General features: G+C 39.2%; 1 protein-coding gene across 2 annotated transcripts in view; it reads right to left on the bottom strand.

The window, feature by feature from the left end:
• Kifap3 (kinesin associated protein 3) overlaps nt 1-16,556 on the bottom strand; it is a 139,248-nt gene that overhangs the window by 48,995 nt on the left and 73,697 nt on the right. For both annotated transcript variants that reach the window (XM_021639423.2, XM_021639424.2), the window contains exons 16-17: nt 7,209-7,307; nt 5,564-5,649 (exon numbers count right to left, since the gene is read on the bottom strand). In XM_021639423.2, the coding sequence (XP_021495098.1) occupies nt 5,564-5,649; nt 7,209-7,307 (185 nt within the window). The remainder of the gene's footprint in view (nt 1-5,563; nt 5,650-7,208; nt 7,308-16,556) is intronic.

Here is a 16,556-nt window from a genome sequence, read left to right as displayed (position 1 = left end):
CAAAGAACCAAAGACTGGCAGCTTTTGTGCAGGTAGAACAATGCATTAGGATGGCTTGCTGCAGATTATTAAGAAAGAGTGGGCAGAGATGGTGGATGACTAAAAGGGAGCAGGGTTTTCAGGACACAACAGCAGGATTGTAAATATGTATTTAGGTGCACAAGACCTGTACAAGTTCCAGCCAGACAAAAACCCAGCATGGGGGAATGTTGAGGCACAAAATCCCATGCCAAGCTATTGGTAAGTAATAGTTCCTGAGAGAGGGCGTTTTATCTATTTAAAGGTGTGGCCCCTGGTAGGTCTAACCCATTTAGTGGATGGCCCCACGCTTAAGTGGTCCTGAGGGAATTTCTCTTGTACTTCAGGACTAAAATGTCCTTCCCTTTCTTGGTCTATAGTTTACTTTTCTAGGACACTGCTCCATAAATATAAAAGGGTTCCCTCCCTTCCCCCCTTAGTTTCTGTGCTGGCCCCAAATAGCCTAAACTAAGGCTCAAAACAGAGACCCTCAGGCTAATGTTCTATACCACTAACTTTAAAAAATTAGATTGCTATCTGACCACCTTGAGAAGTCAGGAGAAAGATGATAGCTGAATTTATCCAATGGGCCACTTTCTTTCAGCATGTCAATGGTGCTGTTACTGCCTTTCCCATGATACACAAAGACTGCTGGAAATAGTATGAAGGTAATAGTTACCTACAACTGTACTGATCTCCTTCCCACCCACCGTGTCCATAAATTACAAGGAAAGGAACAGAAACGACCAGCTGTGTTTCCTTTGTCTCTGCTTGCTTACCCCCTGCTGCCTGTGAAGTCAACCTCTGCTGCTCAGTGTGTTCGAATTCTGTCTACTTAATAGAGTGTCTATAGCCACTCATACCCTAAAAAATGGTTTATTTATTTATTTTTTTGTTTTGTTTTGTTTTGTTTTTTCAACTCAGGGTTTCTTTGTGTTGCCCTGGCTGTCCTGGAACTCACTTTGTAGACAAGGCTGGCCTCAAACTCACAGAAATCCTCTTGCCTCTGCCTCCCGAGTGCTGGCATTAAAGATGTGCACCACTAGGCAACACTAATGAGAATGATGGGTTAAAAAAAAATGAATGGGGATACAAAGTTGGGTTGGTATGAAATAGGGAGGTGAATCTGGATGGAGATAGAGAAGTGGGTCAAATGTGAATATGATCAAAACACAATGCATAAAATTTTCAAATAATAGGTATTTTAAAAAGATACTTTGCTCCTCAAATTTCTTCTAAATGATGATACCCAGAAAACTAGGAGTATAATTTTGGTCTGAGGTTAAAAATTGAGTTTCTCTCTTTTTTTTTCCTTTTCATTCTTTCTTGTTCTTCTTTCTTTCCTTTCTTTTTCTTTCTTCTTTCTTTCCTTCCTTTTCTTTCTTTCTTTCTTTCTTCCTCTCTCTCTCTCTCTCTCTCTCTCTCTCTCTCTCTTTCTCTCTCTCTCTCTCTTTCAAGACAGGGTTTCTCTATGTAGCTTTGGCTGTCCCAGACTCACTTTGTAGATCAGGCTAGCCTTGGAATCTGCCTGCCTCTGCCTTTCTAAGTGCTGGGAATAAAGGTAGCTGCCACCATGCCCAGCTAAAAATTGAGTTTAAATTAAAATAAGTTATTATAAAATCAGAACATGGATCATTTCATTAACAAGGTATTTTCCCAGGAGAAAAGGAAATTTCTTTTTTACTATTTAAATGTACTTTAACTTTAAAGCTTTTCAATTAATTGTCCTATGTTGTAAATTGTCATAGCATGAAAAATTTTTTTTAAATTCCAAATTCATCCAGTCTATGGGACTTTAGATATTAACTATGAGCAGTAATATATTTGTCTAAAATACGTACTTGGAATAATAATTAATTCAAAACAATAAGCAGGCTATCTTCTCATGTCACTTAAAATCAAAATGAAAAAACAACAGATATTTAGCTCTCCGAAAAGAGGGAAAGGTTGGTCCAAATAATTTACGTAAAAATTTCTGAGCTAGGTTTTTTTACTTTAAAAAAGATTTTTATTAACTTTCTTGATAATTTCATAGAAAATATTTTGATCATAATCATCCCCAATCTCCTCCCCTTAACTACTTTCAAATCTACTTCAATTTCTCTTGCCCCCAACTTCATGTTTTTTTTTTTATGTTTTTAATATATGTTTTTTTTTCTTTCTGCTTCAGTTCCTGCTTTGGCTTCTTCATATCTCAGTTAGAGTCTGTCATTGAATACATTTCTTTAAAATTTTTTTTATTTATTACAATTTATTCACTTTGTATCCCAGCTGTAGCCCCCTCCCTTGTCCCCTTTCAATCTCAACTTCCCTTCCTCTTCTCCTCCCATGTCCATTCTCCAGTCCGCTGATAGGGGAGGTCCTCTTCCCTTTCCATCTGACCCTAGCCTATTAGGTCTCATCAGGAGTGGCTGCACTGTCCTCCTCTGTGGCCTTATAAGGCTGCCCCGCCTCAAGGGAAGGTGATCAAATAGCCAGCCACTGAGTTCATGTCAGAGATAGTCCCTGTTCTCCTTACTAGAGAACCCACTTGGAGACTGAGCTGCCATGGGCTACATCTGTGCAGGGATTCTAGTTATCTCCATGCATGGTCCTTGGTTGGAATATCAGTCTCAGAAAAGACCCCTGGGCCTAGAATTTTCTGATATGTTGCTCTCCTTGTGGAGCTCCTGTCCCCTCCAGGTCTTCCTATCTCCCCCTTCTTTCATAAGATTCTCTGCACTCTGCCCAAAGTTTGGCTATGAGTCTCAGCATCTGCTTTTATACCCTGTTGGGTAGAGTCTTTAGAGGCCCTCTGTGCTAGGTTCCTGTCTTGTTCCCCTCAGCTAGGTTTGAGTGCTTGTTCAAGTTAAGTGTAAAATATACCATGTGTTAATTTGGCTCTAGTCCGTAAAGCAATCTCTAAAAATCAGAGCTGTTGCTGCAAATCAAGAGGCCAAAATCTTAAATGGTTCACTGAGATTATTTAGCATATCTGTTTTTTTTTAAATCAGCTGTATTATAGATATATACATCAAATTGCCATTTTCTAAAAGTCAAAGATTGAATTATGATCAGAGCTTCTACCCAAGCAAGGAGAATCATGTTTTTAGAGTCTGTTATAATTCTCTACTGTCTAGCTAAAGTTGGACTTTACAGTTTAATAGCAGAAAGGTAAAACAACTATGTTTTCAGTAGAACAGAGTCTGTCTCCATACCCTGGTGCCTCCATTGGCTCTGCTGGATTTCACTTTGAAGAAACACAACCTGGAAATGAGCCAGTTGAACAGCACAGTTGGGCTTCCAAATTACATTAATCAACCACATGTGAATATTAAATAAGTCTATTTAAAAAGTAAGTTATTCAGATACACATTTTCCAGTGTAAACAAACAACTATCATATGGCATCGTATCAAATAATGATTTTGCACTATTACCCAATACAGAGATTTATAGAGAGATCAAGTGAACTAAGTCTTTCAAGACTTGTTTGGATTGTCCTTTTAGACTAACTTGGAAGTGATCTGACTATGCACTGCAGGGAGCCACATAAACACACCACACTGCTGTATCACAGCTTAATGTTACACATTCTTTGAAATTTTCACGACAGGAAAGCTCTTTACCATAATTAACACTGTTTTCTCTGTGGCTTTACAGGTTAATGCTGACTATAAGTTATAAGTCTCTTCAGGGAGGAAGGGATCAACAAAGTAAAATGAAGGCTGAAAAAGCTCACTGGACTTAGGGAAATGAATGCCTTTTTGTTTGTTTTGCTTTGTTTTAATGAGTATCTTTTTTAAAAAATATTAATTGTATTTATATATTTATTTATTACAATTTATTCACTTTGTATCCTCCTTTGCAGTCCCCTCCCTCATCTCCTCGCAGTCCCACCTCCCTCTTTTGTCTCCCCCTATGCCCCTCCCCTAGTCCACTGATAGGGGAGGACCTCTTTCCCTTCCATCTGACCTAGCCTATCAGGTCTTATCAAGGCTGGCTGCATCATCTTTCTCTGTGGCCTGGCAAGGCTGAACCCCCCATGGGGAGGCGATCAAACAGCCAGTCCCTGAATATCATTTTAATACATTAGTGGAAGCAGAAGTCAAAATTCACATAAAGGATGTTAGAGGAAGTTGAGGGAATGTTAGAGGATGTTGAAAGGATGCTAGAGGAAGTGAGGGAATAAGGTAAAATATAGAGCCTAAGATAAAATCAGTAATCTGTGGCTGCAGAAAAGTAGGGAGGCTGCAGTGTCTAGAAAGGAGTTGTGTATGAAGTAAAATACAAGGAAGGTGAACTCAGATTGTGTATTTAACTGGAATAAAATATTTTACCCTGTAACACTTTCATGTTTTGTGCCAGTTATTTTTACATTGAGGTTTTAGAGTTACCATTCATTTACATTAAAATGAAACACCTACTGTGCTGATCTAAACATATCTTCCTTTTCTCAGTAGTGGCAACTGCAGCACGTTCAGGTCACGTACGACACTGGCAGCTCACTGCTGACCTCACTGTTTACAAAGATGCACACATGTGGAGCTTTGCGATGTCCCTTCTTCTTACAGCACATATTTTATATGCAATTACATTGTGATATATTTTAAAATTGTATATATAGCATTAAATACACAAAATATTTTATGTTTATAAGTTCCATAGCCATTCCTATCAAGCTATGATATATTGGTAAAGAGTTCACATATATGTCTGTATAAATGTGTGTGTGTGTGTGTATATATATATATATATATATATATACATATTTATAGTCTCTATTCTGACTTAGATCAAAGCTAAAACAACATTGTATCAATTTAATTCAAAATCATTCTAAAGTACTTAGTCCAGTCTAAAAACCAGCTGACATCAAATAAGAAGAATTTCTAAAATAAAATTGGGGAAATTCACAAGAAAAATTCTGCTGTTAATTTTCTACTTCACAATAAAATCACTAACAGAAATATTAACTTAATTTATTTTCAATAAAGCAAGTAATTGGTTTTCAAAAAATGTTTATCAACTTGTTTAAAGAGGTTGTTAAAGCTCCCCAAATCCACAAAGAACTCCATAGTGGCATCCTAACTTTTTTGAAAAAATCTTTAAGATCAGTCAGTTTCTAACCTAAGATGTAGCTCATCCCTCTACTAATGTAAACTTCAAAACAACCCAGTATCAACAATAACATATAAACTTTTGTATTTCCTATTATTTCCAAGTACCTTATAAAACTAGTCTATGCATAGAACAAAAATGATCAAAAATTGAAAAAATACTTTAAACAAAAATTGATTCATTTTATAGGCATTGTCATACATGCTTCTAAAAAGAAATAATTCTAGGATGACACAGAGATCAGACTGTGAACTGTAACCATGTACAAACCTCTTAAAGAGCCTATGGTTAAAAGATGAAGCCAAAAGACCTAACTTGGATCATAGAATATTCTAGAGCTTAGCAGAATACAAAGTTGTGTTAACATCAACAGTTCAAGTTAGGTTAACAATGTCTTCTTTTTCACAAAATAAAATCAGTATAATTTTTATAGAGAAAATACTTACTGCGATAATATCTAATGTGTTATCACAGACTTTCCGGATTTCATTGTTTTTATCATGCATCAGGTCTATGAGATATGCTGGAGCTTCTGAGTAAAAGTGGTTAAGGACACAAAACAATTTGAGATTATATCTCTTTAGTCATATAGAAATTATATACATCATTATGGCAGCATAGATCACCCACAAACACAAACACACACACACATCAGAAAAAAAAAACTAAATTGTTTTCTTTATCTGTCATGACCATGATATGCAGGTAAACTTATTTTATATGAAAATGAGTAAGAGCAAATAATGAATCAGTCAAATCTCATATAGTTGCTATAGTAAGAAAAAAATGGAGACATAATATGTCATTTTAAATAATATATTTGAAAACAGAAGAATTTAAGGAAATAATGAAACATATGACAAATGTAAGTCATAATTTAAAAAAAACCCAGAGAAACAAAAAAAGTTCGACACAGAACATGAAAGAGAACACTGAACATAAACACAATAGACTCCTCAGAGAAGTTCAAGGCAGATGGTAAGACAACTTCTCTCTCAGGGGCCTCTCTCAGCAAACAGGCTAGGCTGGCTAGCCAGTGAGTCCCAAGGTTCACTTAACTCCTTCCTAGCACTGACGTTGCACGCTCACACCATCATATCCACTGTTTTCTGTGGGTTCTAGGAAATGAACTTAGGTTCTCAAGCTTGCAAGACTAGCACTCTATTGTGAGCTATCTTCCTGGATCCCTGGCCAATCTTTACTGTCTAAATTTTCCAACCTTTTCTGTTTACATATAGCATTACTACATAAGAATACCTCATTAAGAGTGGATATCATTTCAAAAGAATAACAAAAAGAATTTCAAGCAAAGATAGAAGCAGAACAATATATAAATTTTATGTAAGTATTGGTTTTTAAAAGGCAATAATTAAAATGTTAAGTTGTATGGAAATATGTTATTTTGTAATACACGCACACTCACACTGATCTGAAGGGTGATACTCTGGATATCTACACAATATTGCTTCTAGAGGCACTGAGTTACTAAACAAAATCCCCAAGGCCGGGTATGGGACACTGCCCGATTTATTATTGGTCAGGGAGAGAGACCACTGAGGCCTTCAAAACAATGCATGCTTTTGTTATTACTGTTAGTTGCACACAACAACCAGATGATAGGACCGCACTGATGAAGACAAAACACACTTTGGATGCAAGATACAGAGATGTTAAGTGGCAATTGAGCTAGGAACCATTTCCTTGCTGGCCAGCCTTCAAAGTGCTTAGGGTGTTGGAGACAGCAGGAATGCTGCACGCACTGCAAGTCTCACACACATGACATATCCCACATCGACAGCCTACCATCATTTTCTAGGTTATTCTTAGTGTGCACACGTTTGTCTATGGTCTCTTAGGTGAACTGAGGTTTTACACTGGTGGCATGTGGGGCATTCATAAAGGTTCTGCAGATTTCAGGTTTCTTTTAATCCCAGACTAATTTCAGGTAATTCCCAACGGAAAGCTTGCCATCTATTTTCATTTCAGTGTCTGCTGTTTCCTCCAGCATTTCAAGATTTGAAAGAAAACACCCAACATGAATGTTTTTACGTTGTAAATTGAGGTTATGTATTTTGAGCACTGAAAGGATACGTGTTTCCTTGATTATGACATCTCTTGTGGCCTGATGGAAAACCATCTGGTAGAAGACATAAATTATCTGACACACAAATTCATCATCTTCTTGCTGAGCTGAAAGGAAACAGAAACTTACATGACAGAATTCTCTACTTACACACCGAACTGAAAACTTTTGGAAACAACAGAGTGATGGTGACATGCGTACAAATAACAGCACTTGATTTAACTTCTTCCTCTCCCTCATGCTGGCTTCACATGGAAAACCATTTAAAAAAAATTCTTTACTAGAAATTGGACGACTGGGGTTGTATGTGGTTCACTGGCGAAGCACTTGCCTAGTATGCATGACAACCTGGGTTTGATCCCCAGAAGCACAGGAAAAGAAAGTGGACTATTATAAAAATATTTTGTTGAATAATATCTACATAGTTAAACTTTATGCATATTGGCATAGAGGAGGTAATTTAGTTTCAATCCAATTATTATAATAAAATGCTATTATAAAGGCTAATTATAAATATATTTTATGCTAATAATTGTAAATAATAAATGTTTAATATTATAAATTTGTAATTAACATAATTACTTAAAGAAATCTGATCGAAATATAATTTATGGATACAGCAATTTTGCTACTAACTCTCGGCAACAGTTTAATGACCTGCTAGAAACATGTTTCCTGGATAACACAGTGTCTAAGTAGCCAGGTGAACTGAACTGTGGGCCTCTGACAGTCTGATCTGTCTCACGTGATATCCATAACTAGTTTTCTAAACTAATTTTCTAAATTACTCAGGCTAGCGATCATTTTCTTTTCCTACACGGTTAGCTCTAGGGGGATTTCAACACTGAAAATAACTTTCTCTTCCCTATATTGTTCCTAAGAAAGTATATGTTTATTTCCCTGTAAAAGCTCATGTTAGTGAATATCTAAGCACAATCAAACTCCCAGCTGGCTATTAATGCACTTTAAATATCTTAGCTCTCTCAGTTAAATTACAGCAGAACATTCTAGGACATGGGCTACTTTCTAACTTCCTGCAGCTTCACAAGATTGTCCTCTTCTGCCATCACTTTCTTTCTTTCTTTTTTTTTTAATAAATTGCAGTTTATTCACTTTGTATTCTAGTTGAAGCCCCCCCTCATCTCCTTCCAAACCCACCCTCTCTCTGTCATCTCCTCTCATGCCCTTCCCCCAAGTCCACTGATAGGGGAGGTCCTCCTCCCCTTCCATCTGAGCCTAGACTATCAGATCTCATCAGGAGTGGCTGCATTGTCCTCCTCTGTGGCCTGGTAAGGCTGCTCCCCCCTCAGGGGGAGGTGATAAAAGAGCCAGCCACTGAGTTCATGTCAGAGATAGTTTCTGTTCCCATTACAAAGGAACCCACATGGGCTACATCTGTGCAGGGGTTCTAGGTTATCTCCATGCATGGTCATTGGCTGAAGTATCATTCTCAGAAGAGACCCCTGGGCCTACAATTTTCTGATATGTTGCTCTCCTTGTGGAGCTTCTGTCCCCTCCAGGTCTTCCTTTCTCCCCCTTCTTTCATAAGATTCCCTGCACTCTGCCTAAAGTTTGGCTATGAGTCTCAGCATCTTCTTTGATACCTTGCTGGATAGTCTTTCAACAGCCCTCTGTGGTAGGCTCCTGTCCTGTTTCCTGTTTTCTCCCTCTTCTGATGTTCATCCCCTTTTCCTTTCTGCATGAGGATTAATAATCTCACCCAGGTCCTCCTTGCTTAGCTTCTTTAGGTGTACAGATATTAGTGTGTTTATCCTATATTATATGTCTAATATCCACTTTTAAGTGAGTATATACCAGGTGTGTCTTTCTGCTTCTGGGATGGCTCACTCAGGATGGTCTTTTCTAGTTCCTACCATTTGCCTGCAAATTTCATGATTTCCTTGTTTTTAATTGCTGAGTAGTATTCCACTGTGTAAATGTACCACAATCTCTGCATCCATTCCTCAGTTGAGGGACATCTGGGTTGTTTCCAGCTTCTGGCTATTACAAATAAAGCTGCTACAAACATGGTTGAGCAAATGTCCTTGCTGTATACTTGAGCATATTTTGGATATATGCCTAGGAGTGGTATGGCTGGATCTTGAGGTAGCACTATTCCCAATTGTCTGAGGAAGTGTTAGATTGATTTCCAAAGTGGTTGTACAAGTTTACATTCCCACCAGTAGTGGAGTAGGGTTCCCCTTTCTCCACATCCTCTCCAGCATGTGTTGTCACTTGAGTTTTTGATCTCAGTCATTTTGATGGGTGTAAGGTGAAATCTCAGGGTTGTTTTGATTTGCATTTCCATGATGACTAAGGACGCTGAGCATTTCTTTAAGTGTTTCTCTGCCATTCGATATTCCTCTATTTAGCTCTTTACCCCATTTTCAATTGGATTACTTGATTTGTTAGTGTTTAACTTTTTGAGTTTTTTATATATTCTGGATATTAGCCCTCTGTTAGATATAGGGTTGGTGAAGATCCTTTCCAAGTCTGTAGGTTGTCATTTTCTTCTGATGACAGAGTCCTTTGCTTTACAGAAGCTTTTCAGTTTCATGAGGTACCATTTATTGATTATTGATCTTAACAACGCCCTTCACAATAGCCACTAATAACATAAAGTACCTTGGTGTGACTCTAACCAATCAAGTAAAAGACCTGTTTGGAAAAAACTTCAAGTCTCTGAAGAAAGACATTGAAGAAGATATCAGAAGATGGAAAGATCTTCCATGCTCATGGATCAGTAGGATTTACATAGTGAAAATGGCCATTCTGCCAAAAGCAATCTACAGATTCAATGAAATTCCCATCAAAATACCAACACAATTCTTTACAGACCTTGAAAGAACAATTCTCAACTTCATATGGAAAGGAAAAAACCCAGAATCGCTAAAACAATCCTGTACAACAATAGATTGTTTGGAGGTATCGCCATCCCTGATCTCAAGCTGTACTACAAAGTAATAGTAATAAAAACTGCATGGTACTGGCAGAGAAACAGAACAGTGGGTCAATGGAATTGAATAGAAAACCCAGAAAAAAGCCCATACAACTACGGATAGTTGATTTTTGAGAAAGAATATCAAAACAATATAATGGAAAAAAGACAGCATCTTCAACAAATGGTGCTGGTCTAACTGGATGTCTACATGTAGAAAAATGGAAATAGATCCATATTTATCACCCTGCACAAAACTAAAGTCCAAGTGAATCAAAGACCTCAACATAAAACCAGACACACAAATCTGTTAGAAGAAAAAGTGTGGAGGAGCCTTGAACTCATTGGCACAGGAGACAACTTCCTGAACAGAACACCAAAAGCACAGGTTCTGCCTTCATTTTCAACCCCAACTACCTCATTTCTTTTAATTAATTCTAGCCTGAAAACTCTGAGAATGGTAGATGAAAGTAAACACATACATACTACACCTTTGAAATGGAATACTTAAAATTTGACTGTATAATTAGATGGTCTTCTTAAAATATTAAATTACAAAGCAAAAATGTAAAAGCTCAAAAAAGATGTAAAAGGCTTACACAGGTAATTCATTTTATTGGCTATGCCTGACTTAAATGGCCAATAACCATAAACTAAAGTTTAATTTCATTCATTACTGGGGCAATTTAAATTAGCACCACAAGGAGACTCTGGTAGGGAGGCTGCAATTAATGGACTGACAATGTGCAGAGTTGGGGTGACAAAGAGACGCTCTGACTATCTTGTACTGGTGACTGGACTGAAAACTCGCACAACTCCACTGGGAAAAAGACTGGCACCATTTACTGAAAGTAAACATAGTGGCAACTCTCTGACTCAGCAATTCTGCTCTTAGGTACACACCTAACAGAAATGAGCACAAATGCTAATGGCCAAAGGAAAAGTTTGAGAAACTATTTTTATAATAGTTACCATTCTCAGTGCCCCATACCACAAATCCCATTAGTGGACAAACATAGGGATATATTTATAATATAATACTGTATACAGCGATGACAGAGCAGGTCTATATGTAACATAGATGGATCTTATAAATATAAAGCAGGATAAATCAGCCAGATTTTAATTACACAGTTAAAACCCAAGCAAAGCCAACTTATCAGTGACACAACTCATGACTAGACAGGTAAGTACGTTTACTCTGATACAGATCCTAGCTTCAACTCTGTGTTTTAACATGCAGCAGAAGCAGAAGCCAGAAACTCGACAGGAGTCCTGCAGGGACATGTAAAGGAAGAAGAAACAGTACATCATACTTGAAATCAAAGTAGTGAAATGAATACTGCAGTGGAGAGGCAGGGAGGGGCATGGGAGGAGGCTAACCCAAAGGAAAGAGAGATGAAAAGCTGCATGCAAACCTACTATTCCATAGCACAACAACAAAGATAAATGGAAGAACAGTGGAACACATATACAATGGAAGAAGAAGGCTGAATACTAGGGATTAAAGGAGGAAGTAGGGAAGAGGGCTGGGAAATAGAAGAGAGAAGCAGGTTATGAGTAGGTTGATCAAAACTAAGGATGTATGAAAAAGCTTTATTTAAACTCAATAGTTAGTGAGCCAATTTTAAAATGCTACTTAAAAAACAAAACAAAACAAAAAGTTTGGTTATGAGTCTTAATATCTGCTTTGATACACTGCTACTTATAACCAAACCTTTGGCAGAAGGCAGGGAATCTAAAAAAAGGGGGGGGGGGGAGGAGTTAATACAACCTGGAGAGAACAGGAGTTCCACAAGGACCAAATATATCTGGGCACAGGGGTCTTTTATGAGACTGTTTCTCCAAACAAGGACCATGTATGGATGCAACCTAAAGCCCCTGCTCAGATGTAGCCCTTGGTAGCTCAGTATCCAAGTGGGTTCCCTAATAAGGGGAACGGACTGTTTCTGACATGAACTCGATGGCGGGCTCTTTGACACCCCCCCTCCCCAGGGAGGAGCAGCCTTGCTAGGCCACAGAAGAGGACTTTGCAGCCAGTCTTGAAGACACCTGATAAACCAGTATCAGATGTAAGCGGAGGAGGTTCTCCTTATCAGTGGACTTGGAAAGAGGAAAGGAGGAGATGAGGGTGGGATTGGGAGGGTAAGAGGAAGAGGGATACAGCAGGGATACAAAGTTAACAAACTATAACTAATATTAAAAAAAGAAAAATTAAAAAAAGAAAAACAAACAAAAAAATCCACAAAAGATTAAAATTGCCCTAACATGACTTCCCAGAAGTCAGGTTAGTAAATAAAAGTTGCAGTACAAAGCACAGGATACCTCCCTGATAGTTTCTGGAAAGACCCTGGGGTCTCTAAATAACACAGGCTCTTGTCATTGAGCTTTGTTGTCTACTGTAACTGCCGGGGAAGGATCAACTGCTAATGACAGTATACATTTTTGGCTTCAGAACGCTGAGAATTAACCTCAAACTGACTGGGAAACTTCTGTTCTGCTAACTAGCTTTCACAGTGCCAAAAAGCGCCATGAAGGCTACTGGGAGAGACAAAGCATCCATGATCATACCTAACACCAGACCCTACACACGCCAATACCAGCATACCGGAAAAGATGTTCCTTTCTGCTACATACTGCCAATACTATTATGGGGCAACTAAGCACTTTCTTACTGATTTTAAAGCCTGTTCCACAGGAGGGAATTTCATGCATGGTACTGTAATTCTGGTAAAACCTCACAGTTAGGGAGATAATTGGCCCTAGGGTAGAACCTGATATTGTTATTCTGCTAAATGATCATGCTGTCAAATAGCCTTCTAAATATTGATGCTTATGCTGATAGATCTGGATTGTTCTCAGCCTTGGTCAGAGAAGTTTATCCCTGCAGTGAAGACCATTAGAACTGGCTGAAGTCCGAGAAAAAGAAACCGAGTGCTTAGCCCTAACTGGAGCATCTTCATTACCTGGACTATCAATATGGCTCAGGGTAGCCCTGCAGAAGAGGAGGTGGAGAGGATGCTAAAAGCTAATCGCTAAGTGATGGGAGTAGTGATGCGCAATACTGTCTTCTGGCCATCACATGCCTGTTGCAACAATGCACACATCACAGCTATGGTTGCCTAGGAGTCACACGTATCCAGCCAGCACAAACCCCAGGAGAGGGGGAGGGAATCTCCAGCCCACCTCTTAGTGGGTAGCTACTGGCAGTACACAGCTGCTGAGGAGAACACGTCATTCGTTTGGAGGAGGTAGCTACTGCTAGGTTTCCCATGCTCCAGTGGACAGGCCACACCTATGCACATATGGGCAGCACTGACTGGATTTAGAGGGTAATAAAACAATGACGTTGGAAAGAGAGTGTCTGGAGGGGGCCACAGGAAAAGCCAGAGGGCAAAATGGGGTAGACATCATCTTATTTTACTGTATATATGTATGCAATTCTAAAAAAGAAGGACTGTTTAAAAGACAGAAATCACTCAATGGGAAGCATTAATGATTGAACATTGGCGGATGTACTTGCAGTGCTAGTAACATGTATTTCCCTACAAGGGTAATGCAATGTGGCTATGCTTACGCTGGCAGCTCATTGAACACATACCTATAATTGGCCAATTTTTCTTTATATATAGTATACTCCAAAAATGCCCACAAAATTATCTATATCTATATTTATGTCTCTATATCTTATAAATGGCATTGGAAGGACTGAGACTAAGAACTGTGCTTTCTTTAGATGTTTCACCCTAGGAATTTTAATTTTTATATAATTAATAATATAATTAATAATAATCAATAAAATGGAAAGTTACCCCAATAAAACCATGTTAATTTTGAATAAATTTTTATCCAAAATAGGAACAGAAATGAGTGCTGGCCCCTTCAGAATTAATACCTTAACACCAAAGTTAAAGGGAAGACTCCAGATCCCCACTAATATTGCACCCACACATTGCTGTAGTTAACTCAGTTTACATTAAATTAGAAATGCAGGTTCTCCTGCCACAGAGGGCCTCTGAAAGCCTCTGCCCTGCAGACTATCAAAGCAGATGCTGAGCCTGAAGGCCAACTGTCGGGCAGAGTGAATGGAATTTTATGTAAGAAGTGGGAAATAGTAAGAGCTGGAGAGGACAGGGTCTCCACAAGGAGAGCAACAGAACAAGAAAATTTGAACACAGGGAACCTCCCAGAGACTCATACTCCAACCAAGGACTATTCATGGAGATAACCTAGAACGCCTGCACAGATGTAGCCCATGGCAGTCCAAGTGGGTCCCACAGTAATGGGAAGAGGGACTGCCTCTGACATAATCTGATTGGCCTGCTCTTTGATCACCTCCCCCTGTGGGGGGAGCAGCCTTACCAGGCCACAGAAGAAGACAATGCAACCATTCCTGATGTAATCTGATAGACTAAGATCAGAAGGAAGGAGAGGAAGACCTCCCCTATCAGTGGACTTGGGGAGGGGCATGCATGCAGAAAGGGGAAGAAGGGTGGTATCAGGAAGGGAGGAGGGAGGGGCTTATGGGGGGATACAAAATGAATAAAGTGTAATTAATAATAATAATAAAAAAAGAAAGAAAGAAAAAAAAAAGAAATGCAGGTTCTCAGTCCTGACAACTACATTTCAAGTGTTCAATCGTCACATGTGTTGGGAGGGGAGATACAGAACACTGATTTCCTGGCAAGTTCAGAGAACAATATTCAATATTCTGTGGATCTAGAAGAAAGCATGATGTTGAGAATCAGCTTCCAAGTTAATGTTCTTGCCTAGAAGATATAAAAAGCAAGGATAGATCCCCTTGTACAACAGAAGGGATCTATCTGAAACCAAGAAAAAGCCAGACAGAAAGAAGAGCTTCAGCATTACTTGTTGGAGCTGGTTAAAGGAGGGAAGCCACATGAAATCAGTGCGGATTTCTTCATAGTAATATAATAGAATGGATGCAGAAATTGTGGTACATCTACACAATGGAATATTACTCAGCAATGAAAAATAAGGAAATCATGAAATTTGCAGGTAAATGGTGGGATCTGGAAAGGATCATCCTGAGTGAGTTGTCTCAGAAGCAAAAAGACACACATGGTATATACTCACTCATATAGACATACAACATAGGACAAACCCACTAAAACCTGTGCATCTAAAGAAACTAAGCAAGAGAGAGGACCCTAACTAAAACGTCCAATCCCCATCCAGAAAGGCAAAGAGGATGGACATCAGAAGAAGAAGAAAACAGGAAACAACCTAGGAACCTACCACAGAGGGCCTCTGAAAGCCTCTGCCCTTCAGACTATCAAAGCAGATGCTGAGCCTGATGGGCAACTGTTGGGCAGAGTGAACGGAATTTTAGGTAAGAACTGGGAAATAGTAAGAGCTGGAGAGGACAGGGTCTCCACAAGGAGAGCAACAGAACAAGAAAATTTGAACATAGGGAACTTCCCAGTGACTCATACTCCAACCAAGGACTATTCATGGAGATAACCTAGAACCCCTGCACAGATGTAGCCCAGGGCAGTTCAGAGTCCAATTGGGTTACATAGTAATGTGAAGAGGGACTGCCTCTGACATAATCTGATTGGCCTGCTCTTTGATCACCTCCCTCTGGGGGGGGGGGTGCAGCCTTACCAGGCCACAGTACAGGACAATACAGCCACTTTTGATGTGAACTGACAGACTAAGAACAGAAAGGAGAGGAGAACCTCCCCTATTAGTGGACTTGGGGAGTGGCATGCAAGCAGAGGGAGGAGGGAGGGTGGGATTGGGATGGGAGGAGGGAGGGGCTTATAGGGGGATGCAGAATGAATAAAGTGTAATTGATGAAAAATTTAAGAAAAAAAGGGAAAAAAATAATTTAAGAACCTTAAATGACTTTCAAAATTGGAGGAAAACATGGAGTTAGTCAATTGGCATGGAGCACGTCTCGCCCCTGGGGGCAATGGTCTCCTGAACCTACTCAGACCTCGGACACCACCACTGCTAGTTCTAGAACTGACGCAGGATGTTCCAACGAGGGGTTAAGGCTTCTCATAATATTTCCTATAAGCCCACACCTGTTTGTCTATATCCCCCATTTTTATGCATTATTAGCCAGATAGAGCCAAGTAATTGTGGTAATGATACTCGCTTTTTTTTAAACCCCAATGCTAGTAAAGTTAGGTATGCCCTGGTTACTCGCATGCCTCACTGGGTGCCTATGCCCATTGATGCCCCTCACGCTATGACTCTCTTCAGACAGAAAAGGGATCTTGGAACTACAGCCACCATTGTTACTACCATCTCATTGACGGCTGTTGGAGCTACCACCAGGGCATTAGCCATGAGTCATACTGGGCAGACTGCTCAGACCCTGAATAATCATTTAGCCAATGTAGCTCATGCCTTAGTTGTACATAAAGGAATTAATGCTCAACTAAAA

The sequence above is a fragment of the Meriones unguiculatus genome, chromosome 11 (genome assembly GCF_030254825.1).
Source record: "Meriones unguiculatus strain TT.TT164.6M chromosome 11, Bangor_MerUng_6.1, whole genome shotgun sequence".
In the NCBI taxonomy this organism is placed as follows: domain Eukaryota; kingdom Metazoa; phylum Chordata; class Mammalia; order Rodentia; family Muridae; genus Meriones; species Meriones unguiculatus.
This window is presented reverse-complemented; position numbering and strand designations above follow the sequence as displayed.